Source organism: Saccopteryx bilineata, chromosome 2, assembly GCF_036850765.1.
Source record: "Saccopteryx bilineata isolate mSacBil1 chromosome 2, mSacBil1_pri_phased_curated, whole genome shotgun sequence".
Lineage (NCBI taxonomy): Eukaryota > Metazoa > Chordata > Mammalia > Chiroptera > Emballonuridae > Saccopteryx > Saccopteryx bilineata.
The window spans coordinates 180,263,356-180,282,045 of record NC_089491.1 but is presented as its reverse complement, the minus strand read 5'-3'; the positions used below and the strand labels follow the sequence as shown (position 1 = coordinate 180,282,045).

The window sequence follows — 18,690 nt, the reverse complement described above, 5'->3', positions numbered from 1 at the left end:
CTTGAGCAAGGGGTCACTGGCTCAACTGGAGCCCTTGATCAAGGCACATATGAGAAGCAATCAATGAACAACTAAAAGTGCTGCAACTATAAGTTGATGCTTCTCATCTCTCTCCTTTTATGGCTATCTGTGTGTCTCCGTTTCTCTCTTGAAAAAAAGTTACATGTTTTAGGTATACAATTCTGTAGAACATAATCTGTACATTGTATTGTATGTTTCCTACCCTACCTCATCTCCTTCTATTATCATTTATCCCCTTTACCGTCTTCTACCTCTCACCACTCCCTTCCCTCTAGTAATCACCATAATGTTGTTTGTGTCTATGAGGTGTTTTTCCTTTGCTTAATCTTTTCACTTTTTCCTTTAAATATTAACTTGCATGGGAGTTGGAAGTGGGTCTAGCTGTTTAATGCAGAAATTCAAGAAACATCTCTATTTTAAAGAAATTATTTTTAAAATATAAAAAGTCCTCCAGCATCTCTTGAAATATAGTTTTAATAAAAATGTTCTCATTATATCATTAATTAGCTAAGAATGCTCTATATAATTAAATTATAGAGTGACATTTATGTCTTAAATTCTAGCTTTATTCTGTTTTTCAGCTTGGCAAACGTCTCAGATATAAGCTCCTAACCAGTTCCAGAAAGGTAAGTTCTATCACATAAAATACAATATTTGTTTACTTGGAAAAGTAATATATTAGATTAACAAGTTCATTATAATTCTTTTTTAATTGTCTATACTGTGAAGTTATTTTGCTTTGATTTCTTTCTAGAGACTTTTTGAATCCAAACATTTTCCACATAATAATGTGCTGTTTGTATTTCTTTTTTTATTTCATATTTATACTTTATTTTTTAGAAAGTCTGAGCACTAAGGGAAATGCATGCAGCCAGACTTTTTGTGCAATTATTTAGGAAATAAATATTGTTAAAAGAAAAGCCTAGCCTCGAGAAAAATTTGAGATATGGTTGTTTAAACATATTGTTAATATTAATTTTATTCTTATTTAACAATTTCATTTTCTTCTTTCTTTATACAATAGATACATTTATCTGAAAACTGACATTAAACTATAACAACAAGCTAAGGTTTCAGGGAGACACCTGATACATTCTTTGGCTGGTGTGAAAGGTGAAATAGTACCCCACTTCACCACCTTAGCAGGCCTTTTTCTTCCACTGTCACCTGATTCTTAGCACTAGAATGGGAGGAGGACACCAAACCTGTGTGCATTCCCCTGATCACCTACAAGAAGCCGTTCCGCACTTCCATGGCTTTTCAGGCTCCTCTGCACTAACGTTTTCCTGGAAAGTGTGTATGACTGCTGAGGAGTTGATAAGGTATCTATAATAATCAAGTCATATGTAAATAGATATAAATTTTCATTGTCAGTTTTTATAACCTGCATGCCTATTTGGGAATGAAAAAATGAAGGATTTGTAAAATATTCACAAATGATAAGCAGAAGAATAGTTCTTCTATTCATGAAAAGAAAGGTAATGGAAATTCAAAAGCAATGCAAACAGAATATCAGTTAAAAACAACTGTTGTTTTAGAACTTCATCATAGAAAAGAGCTGAAGGATTTCTGAATTTATAAGAAAATTTTCTGCATATTTACACTATGACCACATAAGAGCACATAAAGTCATAGTACACAATGATTTGAACTCATATATTTTCCATTTCTACATTTTACATTATAGGAAGGAATTAACTTCAAATATGGTCTCTGTTACCCTTATATTAAAAAGCTGACTCTAAACATTTCAAATCTTCTCTGTCCTCCAGGACGTCCTGTCATTTCCTTTACCACCAGCTATTGCTTTGACGATTAAGGCTGCCTTTTTTTCTTTCTAATCTCTCAAAGGAGTTTATATCCTTGTCTTTAGAATTATCACACAGATTTAATAATTTTCACTTCTCTTTCTTCCTATGTGAACAAAAGTCCTGGTCAGGGACCACGTTTTTTTCTATCTTCGTATATCAATACTTAGCATCATTCTAGGCACCAATGAAGAGCTTAAAACATGTTTATAAAATTTTTAAAAAATACATGAATGAAGGAATTTGGGTTCTGAGAAAGAAAGTGACTCCTGAAAAATCACACCATTACCAAGTAGCATATCTAAAAATACAACCCATCTTTCACAGCTTATTTTATGATTATTACAATAATCAATTTGTTCATTCCTTCAAAAATATTAAGCACCTACAATGTGCCAGAACACATTGACCCACTAAGGATACAAGAGTAAATAATATGGGAAAAAGAACATTCTTCTTCTTTTTAAGTTTATATTCCAGTGAAGGCTGTAAGTTTACTGTCTAAATCAGTACTATATAATATGGTAACCATTAGCCAATTGAGGATTGCCTAAATTTTTATTTATTTATTTATTTATTTATTTACTTACTTATTTATTTATTATTATTATTATTTTTTGTATTTTTTCTGAAGTTGGAAACGGGGAGGCAGTCAGACCGACTCCCGCATGTGTCCAACTGGGATCCACCCAGCATGCCCACCAGGGGGCAGTGTTCTGCCCATCTGGGGCATTGCTCTATTGCAACCAGAGCCATTCTAGCATCCAAGGTGAAGGCCATGGAGCCATCCTCAGTGCCTGGGCCAACTTTGCTCCAATGGAGACTTGGCTGCGGGAGGGGAAGAGAGAGATAAAGAGAAAGGAGATGGGGAAGAGTGGAGAAACAGATGAGCACTTTTCCTGTGTGCCCTGGCCGGGAATCGAACCTGGGACCTCCACACGCCGGGCCAATGCTCTACCACTGAGTCAACTGGCTAGGGCTATGAAAGAATTACATCTTTGATAATGTCCTTTAACAGGTGAACAATAAGATAAAATGCATCAGTAAAGAGGTGGAATGTACAGTACAGGAGAGATGGTAAAGTATATACCTCAGCCTGGCCTTTGGTGACACAGTAAATAGAGTGCCAACCTGGAATGCTGAGGTTGTTGATTTGAAACCCTGGGTTTGCCCGGTCAAAACACATACAACAAGCAATCAATAAACAGCTAGAGTGAAGCAACTACTTCTTGTTTCTCTCACTCCACCTCTCTGTAAAATAAGTAAATAAAATAAAAATAAAATATATATAGGCCCAGATATAAATAGGTGAGAAAATGTTGCAGTAAAAGCATGTGGCAGTTCTTATGATTACTTCAACTTTTTTTTTTTTTTTTTTTTGTATTTTTCTGAAGCTGGAAATGAGGAGAGACAGTCAGACAGACTCCCACATGTGCCCGACCGGGATCCACCGGCACGCCCACCAGGGGCGACGCTCTGTCCACCAGGGGGCGATGCTCTGCCCCTCCGGGGCGTCGCTCTGCCGCGACCAGAGCCACTCTAGCGCATGAAGCAGAGGCCAAGGAGCCATCCCCAGCACCCCGGCCATCTTTGCTCCAATGGAGCCTTGGCTGCGGGAGGGGAAGAGAGAGACAGAGAGGAAGCGGGGGGTGGAGAAGCAAATGGGTGCTGCTCCTATGTGCCCTGGCAGGGAATCGAACCCGGGTCCCCCGCACGCCAGACAGACGCTCTACCGCTGAGCCAACCGGTCAGGGCCTCAACTTTCTATAAGAAGGATCAAAGTTATCACCTGAGATGAAGAATGAAGGCGAGAGTGCCTGCCCTGTGGTGGTACAGTGGATAAAAGCATCAACTTGGAAGGCTGAGGTAGCTGATTTGAAACCCTGAGCTTGCCTGACCAAGGCACATAAGAGAAACAACTACAAGTTGATGCCTCTTGTTCCTCCCTCCTTCTCCATCTCTCTCTCTTCTCTTCAAGATTAGTAAAAATCTAAAAATAAAAAATAAACAATGAAGAAGGAAATGACTGTAGATTTTATGAATGACGATTCAATGAAAAATAATCATTTCATAGAAAGGGAAAGAGAGTGGAGTAGGGTAATATACCAGCATGGTTACCAGGCAGCCCTAAAGGCCTCCTTGAGATTATTCATTATGAGTTGAAAAAGACCAGTCCATCCTGAAACATCCATTTTCCTTCACTTACATTCAGCTATGCAGATGTAGGTGCTGAGCAGGTGGAGAACCAGCTTTAATCAGTTCTGGTTTCATCAAGGAATACAGGAATATGAGTATGCAAGCACTCATAGGAATGTGAGTTGAAACTGTCTGCAAGGAAGTGGTAATTTTTGAATCTGACACCTAGCTAGCTAAGAAGGGTAAAGATGGCATGAGAAGGGGCACTGATAAGTGCGGCAGCATCAGCAAATGCATGGTACTGTGGAGTGGAAGGATGAGAGTCGGGGTACTGAAGAAAATGGGTTAGAAGATAGGACCGGGTGGTAAAGAGTGAAATAATAGAAAGCTGAGATTATAAAGGGTTTGAAGTTACTGGTAATGATAAGTTTAAGGATGTAAACATGGGAATCCTAATCAAGAGGCACTGGATGGTGGTGATGATGATGATGATGATGATGATGACTACTACTTCATACATTGCATTTGTACAACAAAATATCTGAGTTAGAGTCCATTATTTCCTCTCATTTTGTAGAGAAATCACTTAATATGCTTAAAGAGATATTGGAAACAGAAAATTCCTAGATCTATGTGACTTCAAAAATGTACTTATTTTCTCTCTATTATTTTAGTGACATAAGAACTTCATATTATCATGACTGGTTCTTTTTAATAGTACAAAGATATATTTTCACAAGACTATATTCTATTCCAAGAAAAAAGACCAAATCATGAACTGATGCTATAAGGAAAAGAAAACATGACCTAATAAGACATTATAGTCAACTATAAATACATAACTAACAATAATGTAAGAAAATTCCAAACTAGGACAAATCTACAGTTTTCCCAATTCTGTGTTCTTTTGACAGTGATGTCATAATTTGATGAAATAATATGCCTGTTGAATATTATCCCAACTTGGAAATTAGGGAGAAAAGAAAGTATAGTGGTAAGAAATTCTTATATAATTAAAATATAACTGGTCAGAAATATAAGCTTTAAAGATACACAAAAGTATGTATCTTGTTTTTAATAGTCCCTTGGAAGATTAACATGCTATGTATTCTTAGTAAATTCATAATTCAACAACCTCCAATAAGAATGAATTGATAAGAAATATATTAAATACCTTTGTTTCTATTTAAAAAATTTTCAAATTCATTTTTGGATTTCTGGTCTAATTTATATTTCATTGAGATCATAAACTTTATTGGATTATCATCCTCTTATATTATACAATTTATCTTTTAGGGTTCTCTGGGACCCTACTTTTTCTTTTCCTCTCTCACAGCAATACTAATAGTGTGGAATTTAGTTAACACATTCATTCATACAACCCATACTGTTTTATTAAATCTCTTCTTAGACCTAGTATTTTTATTTTGTAAAGAAAAAATCTGATTTGTCTGTCTTGAGTTATTTTAAAAACAAACACAAACTCACAAATTGTGTTTCTGATCAATCTTTCAGGTTGAAATCTAAAGCAGAGTTGGCATTATCAAATGATAATTTTCTTTTTAATTCATTTTTTTCTAGCTTCCACTCTGGAGATGTTGTTCAGTTCATCAGATAATTTTGAGTTTTCAAACAGCTTATATAATCTCAATGTGGAACATTACCTTAGCATACATAGGTATAGATGGTAAGTGTGCTTTCCCAGATAACTACCCTGTTCTTTCTTATTGTGTTTAATTACAGAGATGAAAAGAATCAACAGAGGTTTTAGAAATACATGTAGATATGCATAAAAGAAGCAGGGACATTTAATTTATAATAAATTGGAGCAGAGATGTATTAAGTAACTTGATAGTAAGGTAGTAAGTTACAGCTCTGGAATCTCAAAATAACCAAATATAAGTCCATAACCTAAACCACTATTCCATTAGGTTATAATACCTCTAAAAGAAAAAATAAATAGAAGAAAAAAAATGCCAAGGGCAAAAAAAAAACTTCTTTTGTTTAAAAACTTAGTAGAAAAAATTAGTTTTGTTTCAAGAATTTTTACCTAAAAAGCAATTATTATGTACTACAAAGAAATAAATAAAATGAACAACCAGTAAAAAAAAGAACATCTTTTAGAAAAAAAATATAACAAATAAACAGTCATGAATATAATATGTCATGAAAGGTAAAGAGATTGCTTTAAAGGTATAGCTAATTTAATTTTGGCCTTATTAGATTCATTCTGTGGTAAATAAATATTTATGACATAGCTAAAGCAACAAAACTATTGCCTGAAACCAAACAAAAATTCATATTCTTTGTGAGATACTTTTCTGCCACTATCACAGACTCCCCAAGGGAGAATGAATGCCAAAAGTATAGAAAACAAAAAGCATTTCTATTTTCAAGTTTGTTTCTTCACAAGTAGATTAAAAAAATCTCTATATGACAATTATTTATTATATATACATATATTATCTATAACCATTAATAACTGATTCACCCATTTTACCGAGAATAAAATTAGTTACAGAGACAAAGAGGTCACTAACATGAATTCAGAATACAAAGTTAAAAATAAAAGTTTTCCTTCTTGCCCACAAGCATGTGGTAGAATGTTAACAGTTTACACAGAGACTAGGTTATTTTGTCTGTGAAAGAAGTTTCACAAGCACTCATGAATTGCTTCAAGCTTCTAGTTCAGTTGTGTATGAAATTTGACTTTTGGACAAGAGCTTGGCTATGGAAACTGTTTTTGAAACAACATTGGGAGCAAATATGGGAGCCAATTTTAAGAAACAGAGGTTATACTGCCCTTGAAGTGTCTTATCCAGCTTCTAAGACACGTATTTGATTTAAGGAACAGCTCTAAGTAGCATTTTTGGCACAGCATAAAGGTATTTAATACCATTTCTTGATAGGGGCAGTGTTAATGAGAAAGGCTTTAGTTTGTTTTATCTGAGTTGTCTCATTAAACTTGTTTTCCTTTGTCTGAAAAGGCAAAACTAACTCTACTTAGAACTTTTCTATGTATTTTAAACTAATCATGAAATACTACTTGTACCCAAGAAGCATTTGGAAAGTTAATGACAACTTCTAAATGTTCAAGGACACTCCAAATTAGATTATTAAAATTCAATCATTTGCATATCTCTGATAGAGGAATAAAAACAAAATTTTCCCAGACAATAAGGGTCAAAGAATTTCCAAAGGCTTTGAAAAGTTTCTTAATCTCTATATCCATGTCTACTCCTTGGAAGATAACAGGCCTCTGCAACATTTAGGGAGACCTGTTTCAAAAACAGTTTCCATAGCCAAGCTCTTGTCCAAAAGTCAAATAGCAACTATCTGTTATTTGGGCCACATGGGTTTCACAACTGTCATTTCCACAGCAAACACTATTTCATCTTCTCAGGAGTATTACAACAGCTTACAATAGTTGAGAGAGAAAAAACTTCAAATGTTTAAACTTAATATATAATTTATTTTCTCTTAATTAAAAGGACTAAAATTATATTTTTGTGATTTTGGTCTATAGCTGATTTTTATGCTTCTCTTATCAGTGTAAATCATGGAAATGAATATTGGGTTATCTGGTGGAAGTTTGGAAAAATTAAAAGAAACTCCAAATCACTTACAAATATATAATGTTTTTTTCTTTCATTCCTGTTGGGCAAATAAGTTTGTAAAATTTGTGTTATTTGGTTTTGCTCACTTTTACTGTTAAAAATGGCCACTAACCGTGTAATTGCATTGCCCAGCTGATAATGTTAATTACCTCCTGCTTGAGAAGGGGCTTGGTTATGCTAATATATGCTGGAGGAGGGGGCTTTCCCACCGAAAAGTTTTAAAAGGAGGAGCTAGGAAGCCATTTGAGAGAGGCCACGTGGTTGCAGAGGAGGCAGGCGGCCAAGATGGAGGCATGCAGATGGGAACCAGAGGGGACTGAGTGAGCTGGTGGGGGCCTTTAATTCTAGGAAAACTTGAAAAAGATTCTCCTAGTTGTGGTACTGGAGAATGTGTGAATGGGTTTTGGTTCCCATGTGTTTGTTTTTACTCGCCCTCCGAGTGCATAAAGAAAACGGCCCATCAGTTTTGGGCTCCTTGTTTCATTACTGTCTATTTGAATCAAATGGGAATCTGCATGTGCCAGGCGGCTGTGCCAGGTGGCTGTGACGGTGGCCGTGATGACTGGACTTACAGTTCCCTTTTGTTCATTATTGAGATTTCATTCATAGTATTACTTATAGAAATTTTACTCATCATCAGAAGAGAACAAATGAGTCTTAAGTATTTCAGAGTTCTATTTACTGGATTTATTCTTTTTTCAGCCTTCCAGGAATGCACATTCATTCCTGGTATGATGACAAAATATAAAGGTTGCTTCCATATGCACACATTCCCAGAGTGTGCAGATCACATTTGAATCAGAACAATGCAAAGCTATGGAGTACCACTTTAGGATCTGTCTTCAAAAACCCAATTAAGCTTCTTTAGAAGGCTTCCAAAGCTTTGCACTTAATGCCCTACTAGTGACTAGAAAGATTCTAAGTATGACTATTAATACTTCAGTAGCATGAGAAAGTTGTATCCCTTAAAAAGAACTTCAGAAAAATCCAGGGTAATAATCAATGTCTACCTACATAAATGCTAATATAAATTAGTTTTGTGATTGTACAGACTTATCCTATTCTTAGAAACAACAGATTAAACAACTATAAGAAAAACATTGGGTATTCCAAATATTTTTATACAGCACAAAAAACTAATTCTATCAGAGAAAAACTCTATAGGTATGGTTGATCCTTATTATCTTTGGATTCCACATTTTTTGAAATTGCTTACTTAATAAAATTTATTCATAATGCCCAAGTCAATGGTCATGTTTTGTTTTGTTTTGTTTTGTTTTTTTTTGTCATTTGTAGCCAAGTGCAGAGTGGGGGGAAAAGCTGGAACCACCTGACATGCCCTTGCTCACTTGAGGCCAAACCAGGTGACACTTCATCTTCTTGTTTCAGTTCTCATACTATAAACAAGGATTCTTTCCTCTTTTTAGTGTCATGTTTTCCACATTTTTGTACTTTTTGTTGATGACTTTTCTGTTTAAAATGATCCTCATGGCTAGTGCTGTAATGCTGGCTGGTGTTACTGAGATTAAAAAGGATGTGATATGCCTTATGAAAAAAATCTATGTGTTACATAAATCTTGTTCAGGAATGAGTTACACAGCCTTTGCCATAAGTCTAATGTAAATAAATATATATATGAAAGTCTTTAAATAGAAATACACATAAAATAAGGTTATGTATTGATCAGTAGAAAAATGTGCCTAGAGGCTTATAGGAACCTAACTCTGTATTTCCCCCAGGAACAAGAATTCAGTGTCCATTAATTCAATGTCTATAAAAATTTCATAGAACATAACAGATGTAAATAATGAGAATTAACTGTATTTTAATACATTTACAATTATGAATGTGCCCCCAAAATAGAACAAAGGGGGGAGAGTAGTCAGAGTTGTGATCTTGGTACCTTTCTTGTGATTGCATGGACACAAAATATGTTTCCCAGGATCATTTCAGTGGACTTTAGGTCAGCAACTACACCTGTCTTCATTTTGTCATTATATATTCACATTCCCTTCCTTTGGGAGGCTGGAATTCTCTATAGCTCTTCCCCTGTGGCTTTCACTTATACAATTTCTTCAGCTTCAAATATTTCCTTTCTTTTCATTAATGTTGCATCCTCATTCTTCAAGTTCAGTTCAAAAAAATATTTCCTGATCACTTAGCTACAGGATGTTTCACTTTTATATAGTTTTCTAGCAACTACTGTGTTCCTTTACTTATAGGTATAACTATAATTAAATAAAGGTGAAAATATCTAGCCTATAAACACAGCCTGTGTCTGATGGCTTCATGTGGCTTTCCCAGTGCCAAGCCAGGTATATTGTAGATGCTCAATGCATCTCTATAGGATAAATAAATTGATAAATAGAATTATGTAAAACTTTCTCCCAATTATGATACTGTATTACCTATGCACTCCCACCTCTGAAGATTACAATCAAATATTTGAGCAATAATTGGGCAGAGCCAGAGTTTCTGCCACAGCCAGAAGCCTCACTTTATGGTCAGATCTATGAACCTCCACATCTGCATACATAATACTAACCGAATAAACAAATTTTTCCTCAAGGACAGCCACTTGCATTAATCATTTAGGAACTTCTCCAGAATAATTACTTGGCCAAAGTCACTATTGTTAGAACAAATAAAGAAAGACATACTCAAAAGGTATTTCCAAATTCTCTGACATAATCCATCAAACTTAAGTCACTCACAGCATATGAAAATATAAAATTTTTACTTTTATAAGGTCCTTTCAAAAGTGTTCATTGAAAAAAAACCTGTTGCATATTCTCAATCCTAATATAGATGCTGTTTGAAGAAGTTAGAATGATTTCTAAAAAAATATCTATAGAAATAGTTTTCAAATTAGCCAATGTAGTTCAGGAAAGTATTTCATGATAGACTTCACTAAGATCTTTTAGGAACTTAACCATGCACATATCTATCATATATTTATTCTACTTAGTTAAAGAAGAAAGCATTCAATGAGGACTAAAAGTGACTGACAGAGTATGAGGGTAAATTGAAGAAACCAAGCTTAATATTTTTGCCTGTATTTGTTAGCTCGTGCTACCATAACAAAATATAATAAGAGAATGAATATTCTAACAGAAATTTATTTCTCAAAGTTAGGGAGGCTGGAAGTCCAAGATCAAGCTGCCAGCTAATTTGATTTCCAGTGAGAGCTTTCTTCCTGGTTTGCAAACTATCTGCCTTTTTGTTATGCCCTTCTTTGGTGTATGGCATGAAAAGAGACATCTCTCTCTTTCTCTTCTAATAAGGTTCCCAGTCCTATTGGAGTAGAATCCTACTCTGCTGACCTCTTTTGACCTTAATCATCTCTTAAAAGCCCTATGTCAAAATACAATGAATGACATTAGAAGTTAGGGTTTCAACATATGAACTGGTGGTGGGAGGGTGAGGGGTGAGTACAATTCAGTCTATAGTATTGCCCATATTGCATTATAAAATGCATTGCTCTAGTAAGAATAGCGTTGCAGCCACTAATGGCCACATAATCCCACAACCTTTACAACAAATCCCATAATTCCAAACACTGACACCACTTTTGTGCTGCTTTAGGATCATGGATTGTCCGTAACCACCTCATCTGAATGCATTTCTTGAGGCATCTGTTTCTGCACATCAGTAGTTTCTAAATCAAACCAGACCTTGCTTCACTGGGCCAGTGGTTCCTGGGTGCCCTAGGTGTAAGGAATTCCAAGAAAGTGAATTTCTGGCTTTTTACCTGGGAAGTCAGAAAGGTTGGGAATCCCCTAAACATAAGAAGATTTTTTAAAGGTTTACAATGGCCCCAAAAGAATGAGCAATGTCAACTCTATCACCTGAATCATAGAAGGCATAAAGGAAATGTCTCAGAAACTATGAGTAAAGGCCATAGAATTTATTTTATAATTAGTTATTGGCCTATTTATTTCTTATTTTGCTCTTTGTTTCCAAATCCTATTGGCATAGGTTACTCTACCCAGACTTATTATCTTCCTTGTACCCAATCTGTGGTTTCATTTTATAATGGTTAATGCTGAGATCAACAATAGCAACAGGATCAACTATCATAAGTTATACACTAAAAATTTCTAAGCATGAAACTCAGTACTTCATATACATTAAAATTTGATATTCTAATTCCTGACAACTACCCTGCCCAACAATACCACATGTACGTATGCCTATCTATGTTATTTTGTGTGTGATTTCACAGATGGGGAAACTTAAAATCTAAGGTCAAACAGGTGGCCCAAACAATAGAGTAGCAGAATCCACATTTCGTATGCTATTCTGGAGCTCATTATTTTAATGACAAAGCTCTTCTGCCTCTCATTGGACTAGTAAACTGCTAATAAAGCCTCCTCACATCCCAGGAATTTCCATATCCGAGCTGCACTCAAAAAACCAACTCTTGCAAGGTGCAATTGAGTTCTTTGAATGATTATTAAGCACTATGTTTCATTAAGTGATTCAGTTTCTAAATATAGCATATGCATTTTGATGTATACCTAGCTAGCTACTTTGCTATAGAGAAGTTAGCTAAGTGCAGTTACCCAGAAGTGATTAGTAAAAAAGTTAATGCATCATCCTATTCTTGGGAAATCCTCCATTAATTTATTTTTTACAAAGTAGAGCAGTGAGTACTTGTTTTGTCTCTTCCTTCCTCTGGAAACAGTGTCCTTCTCTTGGGAACTGTTCCTTCCCAAACCAAAACAGTTCCATCCCGGCTGCCTGTGTCTGCCTCTCCTCCATCCACTGCTTGCAAGGGAAGATGCAAAATAGGTCAGACCCTAGCAATTCGCCCTAGAATTTGCCAAATTGTAACTTAGGGAAGAGGGCCAGTCTCTTTCATGTCACATTTGGGGCTGAAACATGAGACTGCGATGCTAGTAATCATCTTCCCTGTGTAAGGGGGAAGATAGCAAAATAAATCAAGTTACCCTACTGAAAAAAGCCGAAGAGAGAGGAGCAGGAGCAATGTGAAGAACAAAGAGAAGTACTAGGGTGGATCAACCTGGAGGGCACTGGTGCCTCTGCTGCTCCCTAATTTGTATGCAGGAACATTTTGGTTTAGACCTTACAGGCTTTGAATCAGATATCTGTCATTTGCCACTAAAACACATCTGCATAAATATGTGTAGGGAAACCATAATATATTTTTAAGAAATTTTAAGCCCAAAACCAGAAAAAATATTTTTGCCTGGTCATAAAATAAGTAGGTTTTTATTAAAATAAGTTAGTAAGTAGCATGTTCACTACCTAAAGCACACATTGAATAAAGGATTTCAATAAAAGTTTCTTAATTATTTTTTCTGCTGAAAATAACACTTTTTAGTAATCCAAAATTATTTGGACTGGATTGTCAGCCCTCTGTAGGGAAAGGATCTATTTTGTAATCACTGTTTACAAAATAAATCTTCATGTTCTTCTAAAACAATGTGGAAAGTTTAAATTTTAATGTTTTCTACCTCTACTTAGTGCTTTATTAATGGGGTGACCCCTCTGCTTGACCTATTGCTGAAATTCGTTAGAAATCCAGGAGACCATATGGACCAGCAGATGGGTTCTATAATTTAATGTCATTATTCTAAGGATGAAGTAAGGAATAAATATAATTTGCATTCTTTCCCATCCTTCCCGCATAACTTTTATTAATTTCATTTTTAATTCAGACATCAGAAGGGAAGATAATACCTTGCTACCAGGCCCAGATGCCAACTAATTACTACAAGAAACACCAGCCCTGACATTATAGGCCAGGCCTCTGAACACACTCCATTTTACCCAGTGACCCCACTGTGGTGATTAATAGGTTGAATGCTAAGCCCTAATGAGTGTGTCAGATCTTAGATGTTCTCTAAGCTAATATAATTAGCATTATGTTGAACAGGGTATTTCAGTTACTTGCTAGAGAGATTCATACTTTACAGTAAACTATACGTCGTCATTTCACTTTATGGTCTTTGAGTTTACTTTACAATCATCAATCTAAAAGGCCTCTATAAATAGATATCTTTTAAATATTAAAGAAAAATTTAAATATTTTTAAATCAGATGTTGATTTTCTTCTACAACAGTGAACCCCTATGTTATACAAGAAGTGAAGTGGTTTTCAGAAATGCTTGTTGAAATACAAGTTTCCAGACTTAACCAACAGAAATTCTGACAAAAGGTGATTTGGGATAAGACTCAGGACTATTCATTTTTAACAAGCAACCTATGATTCAGAAGCAGAAAATCTGTGTACCACACTTGAAAAACATTTCCACTTTAGAAACAGGACAAATATTTCTGTCTTAGGTTAACTGAATCTATTAAACTTTTTGTTCTACATAGTTACGATTCTGGAAAAAAAATCTGCATCCACAGAGGAGAAATTGTTTTCATAGTAAAATTACAGTTTTAAATGTGACAATGATTTTTTGTAAAAACATTAAAAATTAATTATTAAAAAAAGACAGGTATGTTATTTCCAATAAACCATGTAAGTGTATGAGGTCTCCATTCAAGTGGACATGGCAGGCAGGAGTATTTTTATCCAGTAAGTAGTGGGCCTGGAATTGATTTTTCATTTTTAAAGGAAAAACTAAAGGGTAGCAGAATTTCTGAAATTCCTGGCTTTTCTCCAAGACCAGGAATAACATACAAAATATCTATGACCCAATGACTAAGGACTCTAAAAATACTCCAACTGCTTACTTGGATCTCACCTAAATATTACCATCAATTACTTTGCACTAAGAATTGTCTGGCATTTTCTTCAAACAACCAGATACAAAATACTTGTTAATCTCTAATGACATATTTTATTCATCTATTAACCTAAATGTTAGATAGTTTATTTCAAATTGATAACTTTTTAACCAAACTACCATTTTCTTGATAAACTTCAAAAAAGTTCTCCTTTGTGCTTTTTAACATTCATACTGAATGTATTAAAAATAGAAAAGAGTATAAATAAAATAAAAATATTTATTCAATGATAAATATAGGTATTTACTCATAAATTGATACTGAGATTTGATGGTTTGAGAAATCTATGCTTCCTTTTAGATATAGCCAAAAAATTAAAACTGTCATATGACTATAACAAGTCTGTAAACATAATCTGCTTTTACTAATGGGGAATGATTATTGCAATATTGAGCTCTGTCTAAGACTCACTGAACACTATCTCTTTTTATTTCTTCCCCTAGGAATCTTGCAATTTCAGGAAACCCCAGCTCCTGCCTCTACGTAAGGAGGTATAAGAATTGTAAGCAATGGAATGTGTTCAGAAATGACATTTTTTCCTTCTAGATCTGGCTCCTAAAATATCCCACTTATCTTCCATGTTGTTTGCACTCATCCTCTGTCCAGATGGATGGAACAGATTTGAGACACTATAAGGCCTTAATTAATGGCAGAGCCACTGGATGAAACACTGCTTAAGTATGTATTGCTTGAGCAAAATAAACTTGTATTGCTTACAGCACTGTGACTTTGAGGTTGTTAGCTTAAACCTAATAAAGTCGATTAAGAATTAACTTAATTAAGCCTGACCTGTGGTGGCGCAGTGGATAAAGTGTCAACCTGGAAATGCTGAGGTCGCCGGTTCGAAACCCTGGGCTTGCCTGGTCAGGGCACATATGGGAGTTGATGCCTCCTGCTCCTTTCCCCCTTCTCTCTCTCTCAAATGAATAAATAATAATAATAAAAAAGAATTAACTTAATTAAAAAGTTACACAAGTTTTGGTCTTGTTTATGAGCTTGTCCACTATCTATTCAACAGAAAATGATAAATTCAGGTTTCTATGACCTGAATTTCAAATTCAATAGACATATTAATTCATTAAAGAAATTTGTTTCAGTTGTATTAAAGAAGGAAAATAACTACATATTTTAACATGGAGCTGAGGACAAGATGATTGTGTGTTGCTGTAACAAATGATTATTAAAGAATGCCTGACCCCATGGGCTAAAGAAGGAAAACACAAAGCACAATATTTGCTATTTTTACAATCATCGGAAATAAGTTACAAGCCTTAAAGCGACTGTCCGAGGGAGAATCTCAGAAAACGTTTTAGAAGCAGAATTTTTCATTGACATACCCAAATAGCATTTTAAAGATACTTTTGGTTAGTGAAACAAAAATGCATCAATTTAACCTAATCAAAGAATAAGAAAGATGTATACTGAATTAATGTAAAATGGCTGACACAGAAAGTATAAAACACATCCAGTATTATTGAAGGATTGGATTTTTACTTTCATGTACAATGGACAATATCTTAAAGAATAATTATTATGTCACTAAACAAATGACCTTGGTGGGTGAGGCACCTAAATTGGGTCTGTAGAAAGCCTAGCTTGGATCTAGCGCTGTCATTTCCTGCCGGTAAAGAAGGAGATAAGAGAAAGGCAGGAGAGCAGAGTGGTGAAATGTTTGGAATCTTGATTTCCATCTGCCACTAATGACCTGTTTGACTTGAAAAAATTGTTTTTTCTCTCTATGTCCTCAGCTTTAGAATGGAGAGAAGAGGATACTAACTTCATCTATTATTAAGAGGATTAGTTCATATGGCATATAGCACCCATTTAGAAAGGCCTTAGCTGAAAGTTAATACTAACGAATGTTAAATATTATTAATACTGACATAGTTCCATCATTATGAGTCATAGTATCCTCACATGGAGAGTAAGAAATTGCACTACATGGTGTGTATGAGAACTTTAAGCACTAACATTCTGAGTTTATACCTGTCCCTTAAAGTCACATATGCAGTTGAAAAATGAAAACTCAAATCTAAAGATTTTAAGTAATAACTTTAAAAAAATCCATAAGACAGTCTGGTCTGCTGTTGAAATTGATTTAAAGAAGATAAGTGACATAAAAATTCAATTCATTTATATATACATATATAATTTTTAACCCTCAGAATTGATAAGATACTTTAATTTATTCATTATCCTCAAGAATCACCCCTCATTTGAACATGAAATGTAACCAGATAATTGTCAGGCAACCACTTAAATTTTAAAGTGTTATATTTAATGAATACTACAGAGATAAGAAAGTCTTTCAGTCACACACAACCTGAATGGACACAAAAGGTACATGATAACACTCCTTCCTTAGGGCTTAAGCCTTCAAGGTAAAGTACTTCTTAGGTTTATGGACTGTCAACAACTTGAGTTTCCTTCTTATTCAGAAGAAAGCATTTCTACTAACTGTAGCAACAGTAAGAAATGATATTAACACCATAGTAAAGATTTTATTCCAAATTAAATGTAAAGGTGCCTACCTTAGAAGTTCCAAAATTTAGTAAATCTTAGTTTATACAAAGAAATCCTCACTTCAACACATACTCTAGTAAGGCTTAGAATGATATGAATAGTTTAAGATACTGAATCACTAAAATTATTAAAACATTTAGTTCTAATTATTTTTTAGTTGATTTAAGTGACTATAATATGAAAACAGGGCTTAAATATACCAAACACTACATTTAAAACATTATGGTTGTGGAGGAATTGTTTTCTTAATCCAGAATTGTATTTAATCCAAAGAACCTTACCTCCTGCATACATAACAGCCAGCATAATGGATGAGATCCATGCTATTTCACTGTAAGTAGTATTGAATATTTGCTGAATCTCTTTGAAGAATACTGTGATGGCTTTGGGGAATGCATATGAAAATCCAATGGAGATAAAAGATGCTCCCACCACTACCCAGCCCCATCCTCCATCAGGAGGTGGAGATAGTGGCTGGACATTTGCAGGTGTTGGCATTTCTGCTCTTCTGTCTGAAATTCAGGTAACCTATATTAAAATAATGAAATAGGGGTTTAAACCACATTTTCTTCTTTATATTTCACTCTTGATAGTCACTAACATAGTATTTTCTAGTTATAACTACAACTATATAGTTTTTCATGAATATTTTTAATACTGTAATGCTCAGTCATCAGAAAATTTACCAAACAAATGAAATAATGTAAGTCACATTGACTGTTATATGCTAGAACTTGAAAGCATTTATTTTGTTTATGAACGTAAAAATTACTCAAAGAGAAGTTAAGATTTCAGATCTGCATTGAAGCAATAGGCAAAACAATAAAAGCTCTCTCAGTCTGATTTCTAATTATACGGAAAAGGGAGTTCTCACTTAGAATATATTTTAATTCAAAATGTTTACATTTTTACACAAATTTTAAAAGGAACAATTTATTAAATTTGAAGAATTATAAAGAATAAAAAGGTAGACATATTTTAGAATTTCACTTTTAATAAGTGAGAGTACTTCAACATATTTTAGCTCAGATCTGTTTCCTTAACCTGTAAGTTTAGGAACTGTATTGTTCTAACAATCTAATTCAATTTTAATGCACCTCCAAAACTGGTATTGCCTCCTATCATTTCTTAAATGATATATTTTATGTATTGTTTTTGTAGCAATGAAATTCTCTCAGTTAAATGGATGGTATGTTATTGTTTATTAAAAGAATTTACCGCATTTTTGGATATGCCTAGAACACATAACTGCTGGCTTTATGGTATAGAACATCCACTCTTCTGTGGAAGCATTGGTCATAAAATTTCATATAATTGGTGTTAAATTAAAAACATCTTGGCCTTAGCCAGTTGACTCAGTGGTAGATCACTGGCCCAGCATGTGGATGTTCCAGGTTCGATTCACAATCAGGACACATAGGAGAAGTGACAATCTGCTTCTTTACCCCTCCCCAGACATTCTTTCTCTTTCTCTCTTTCTCTCCTCCTCCCACTGCCATGGCTCAATTGGTTCAGCCCTGAGAGCTGAGGATGGCTCCATAGAGCTTTTGTGCCAGGTGCTAAAAATAGCTATGTTGCAAGCATGGCCCCAGATGGGCAGAGCATCTGCCCCAGACAGATGGATCCTGGTAGGGGCACATATGGCAGTCTGTCTCTATTTCCCTCCTCTCACTTGGAAAAGAAGAAAAAAAAAGTCTTTGTTCCCTAACATCAATGTTTCTTTGCATTTTGAAATTTTAGTAAATTCACTGATTAGTTCCAATAGGTTTTGATGAAGTTTTTAGGGTTTCTATAGTATTAGTTCATGTCATCTGCAAAGA

At 34.6% G+C, this 18,690-nt stretch overlaps 1 protein-coding gene across 6 annotated transcripts in view; it reads right to left on the bottom strand.

The window, feature by feature from the left end:
• The window catches only part of SLC16A7 (solute carrier family 16 member 7), a 221,492-nt gene that overhangs the window by 64,548 nt on the left and 138,254 nt on the right, over positions 1–18,690 (bottom strand). For 5 of the 6 annotated variants that reach the window (XM_066258875.1, XM_066258874.1, XM_066258872.1 and 2 more), the window contains one exon: positions 17,152–17,398. The exons of the other annotated variant lie outside the window; for it this stretch is intronic. In XM_066258875.1, coding sequence (XP_066114972.1) covers positions 17,152–17,368 — 217 coding nt within the window. In that variant the 5' untranslated portion in view covers positions 17,369–17,398. The remainder of the gene's footprint in view (positions 1–17,151; positions 17,399–18,690) is intronic. 6 annotated transcript variants of the gene reach the window in all.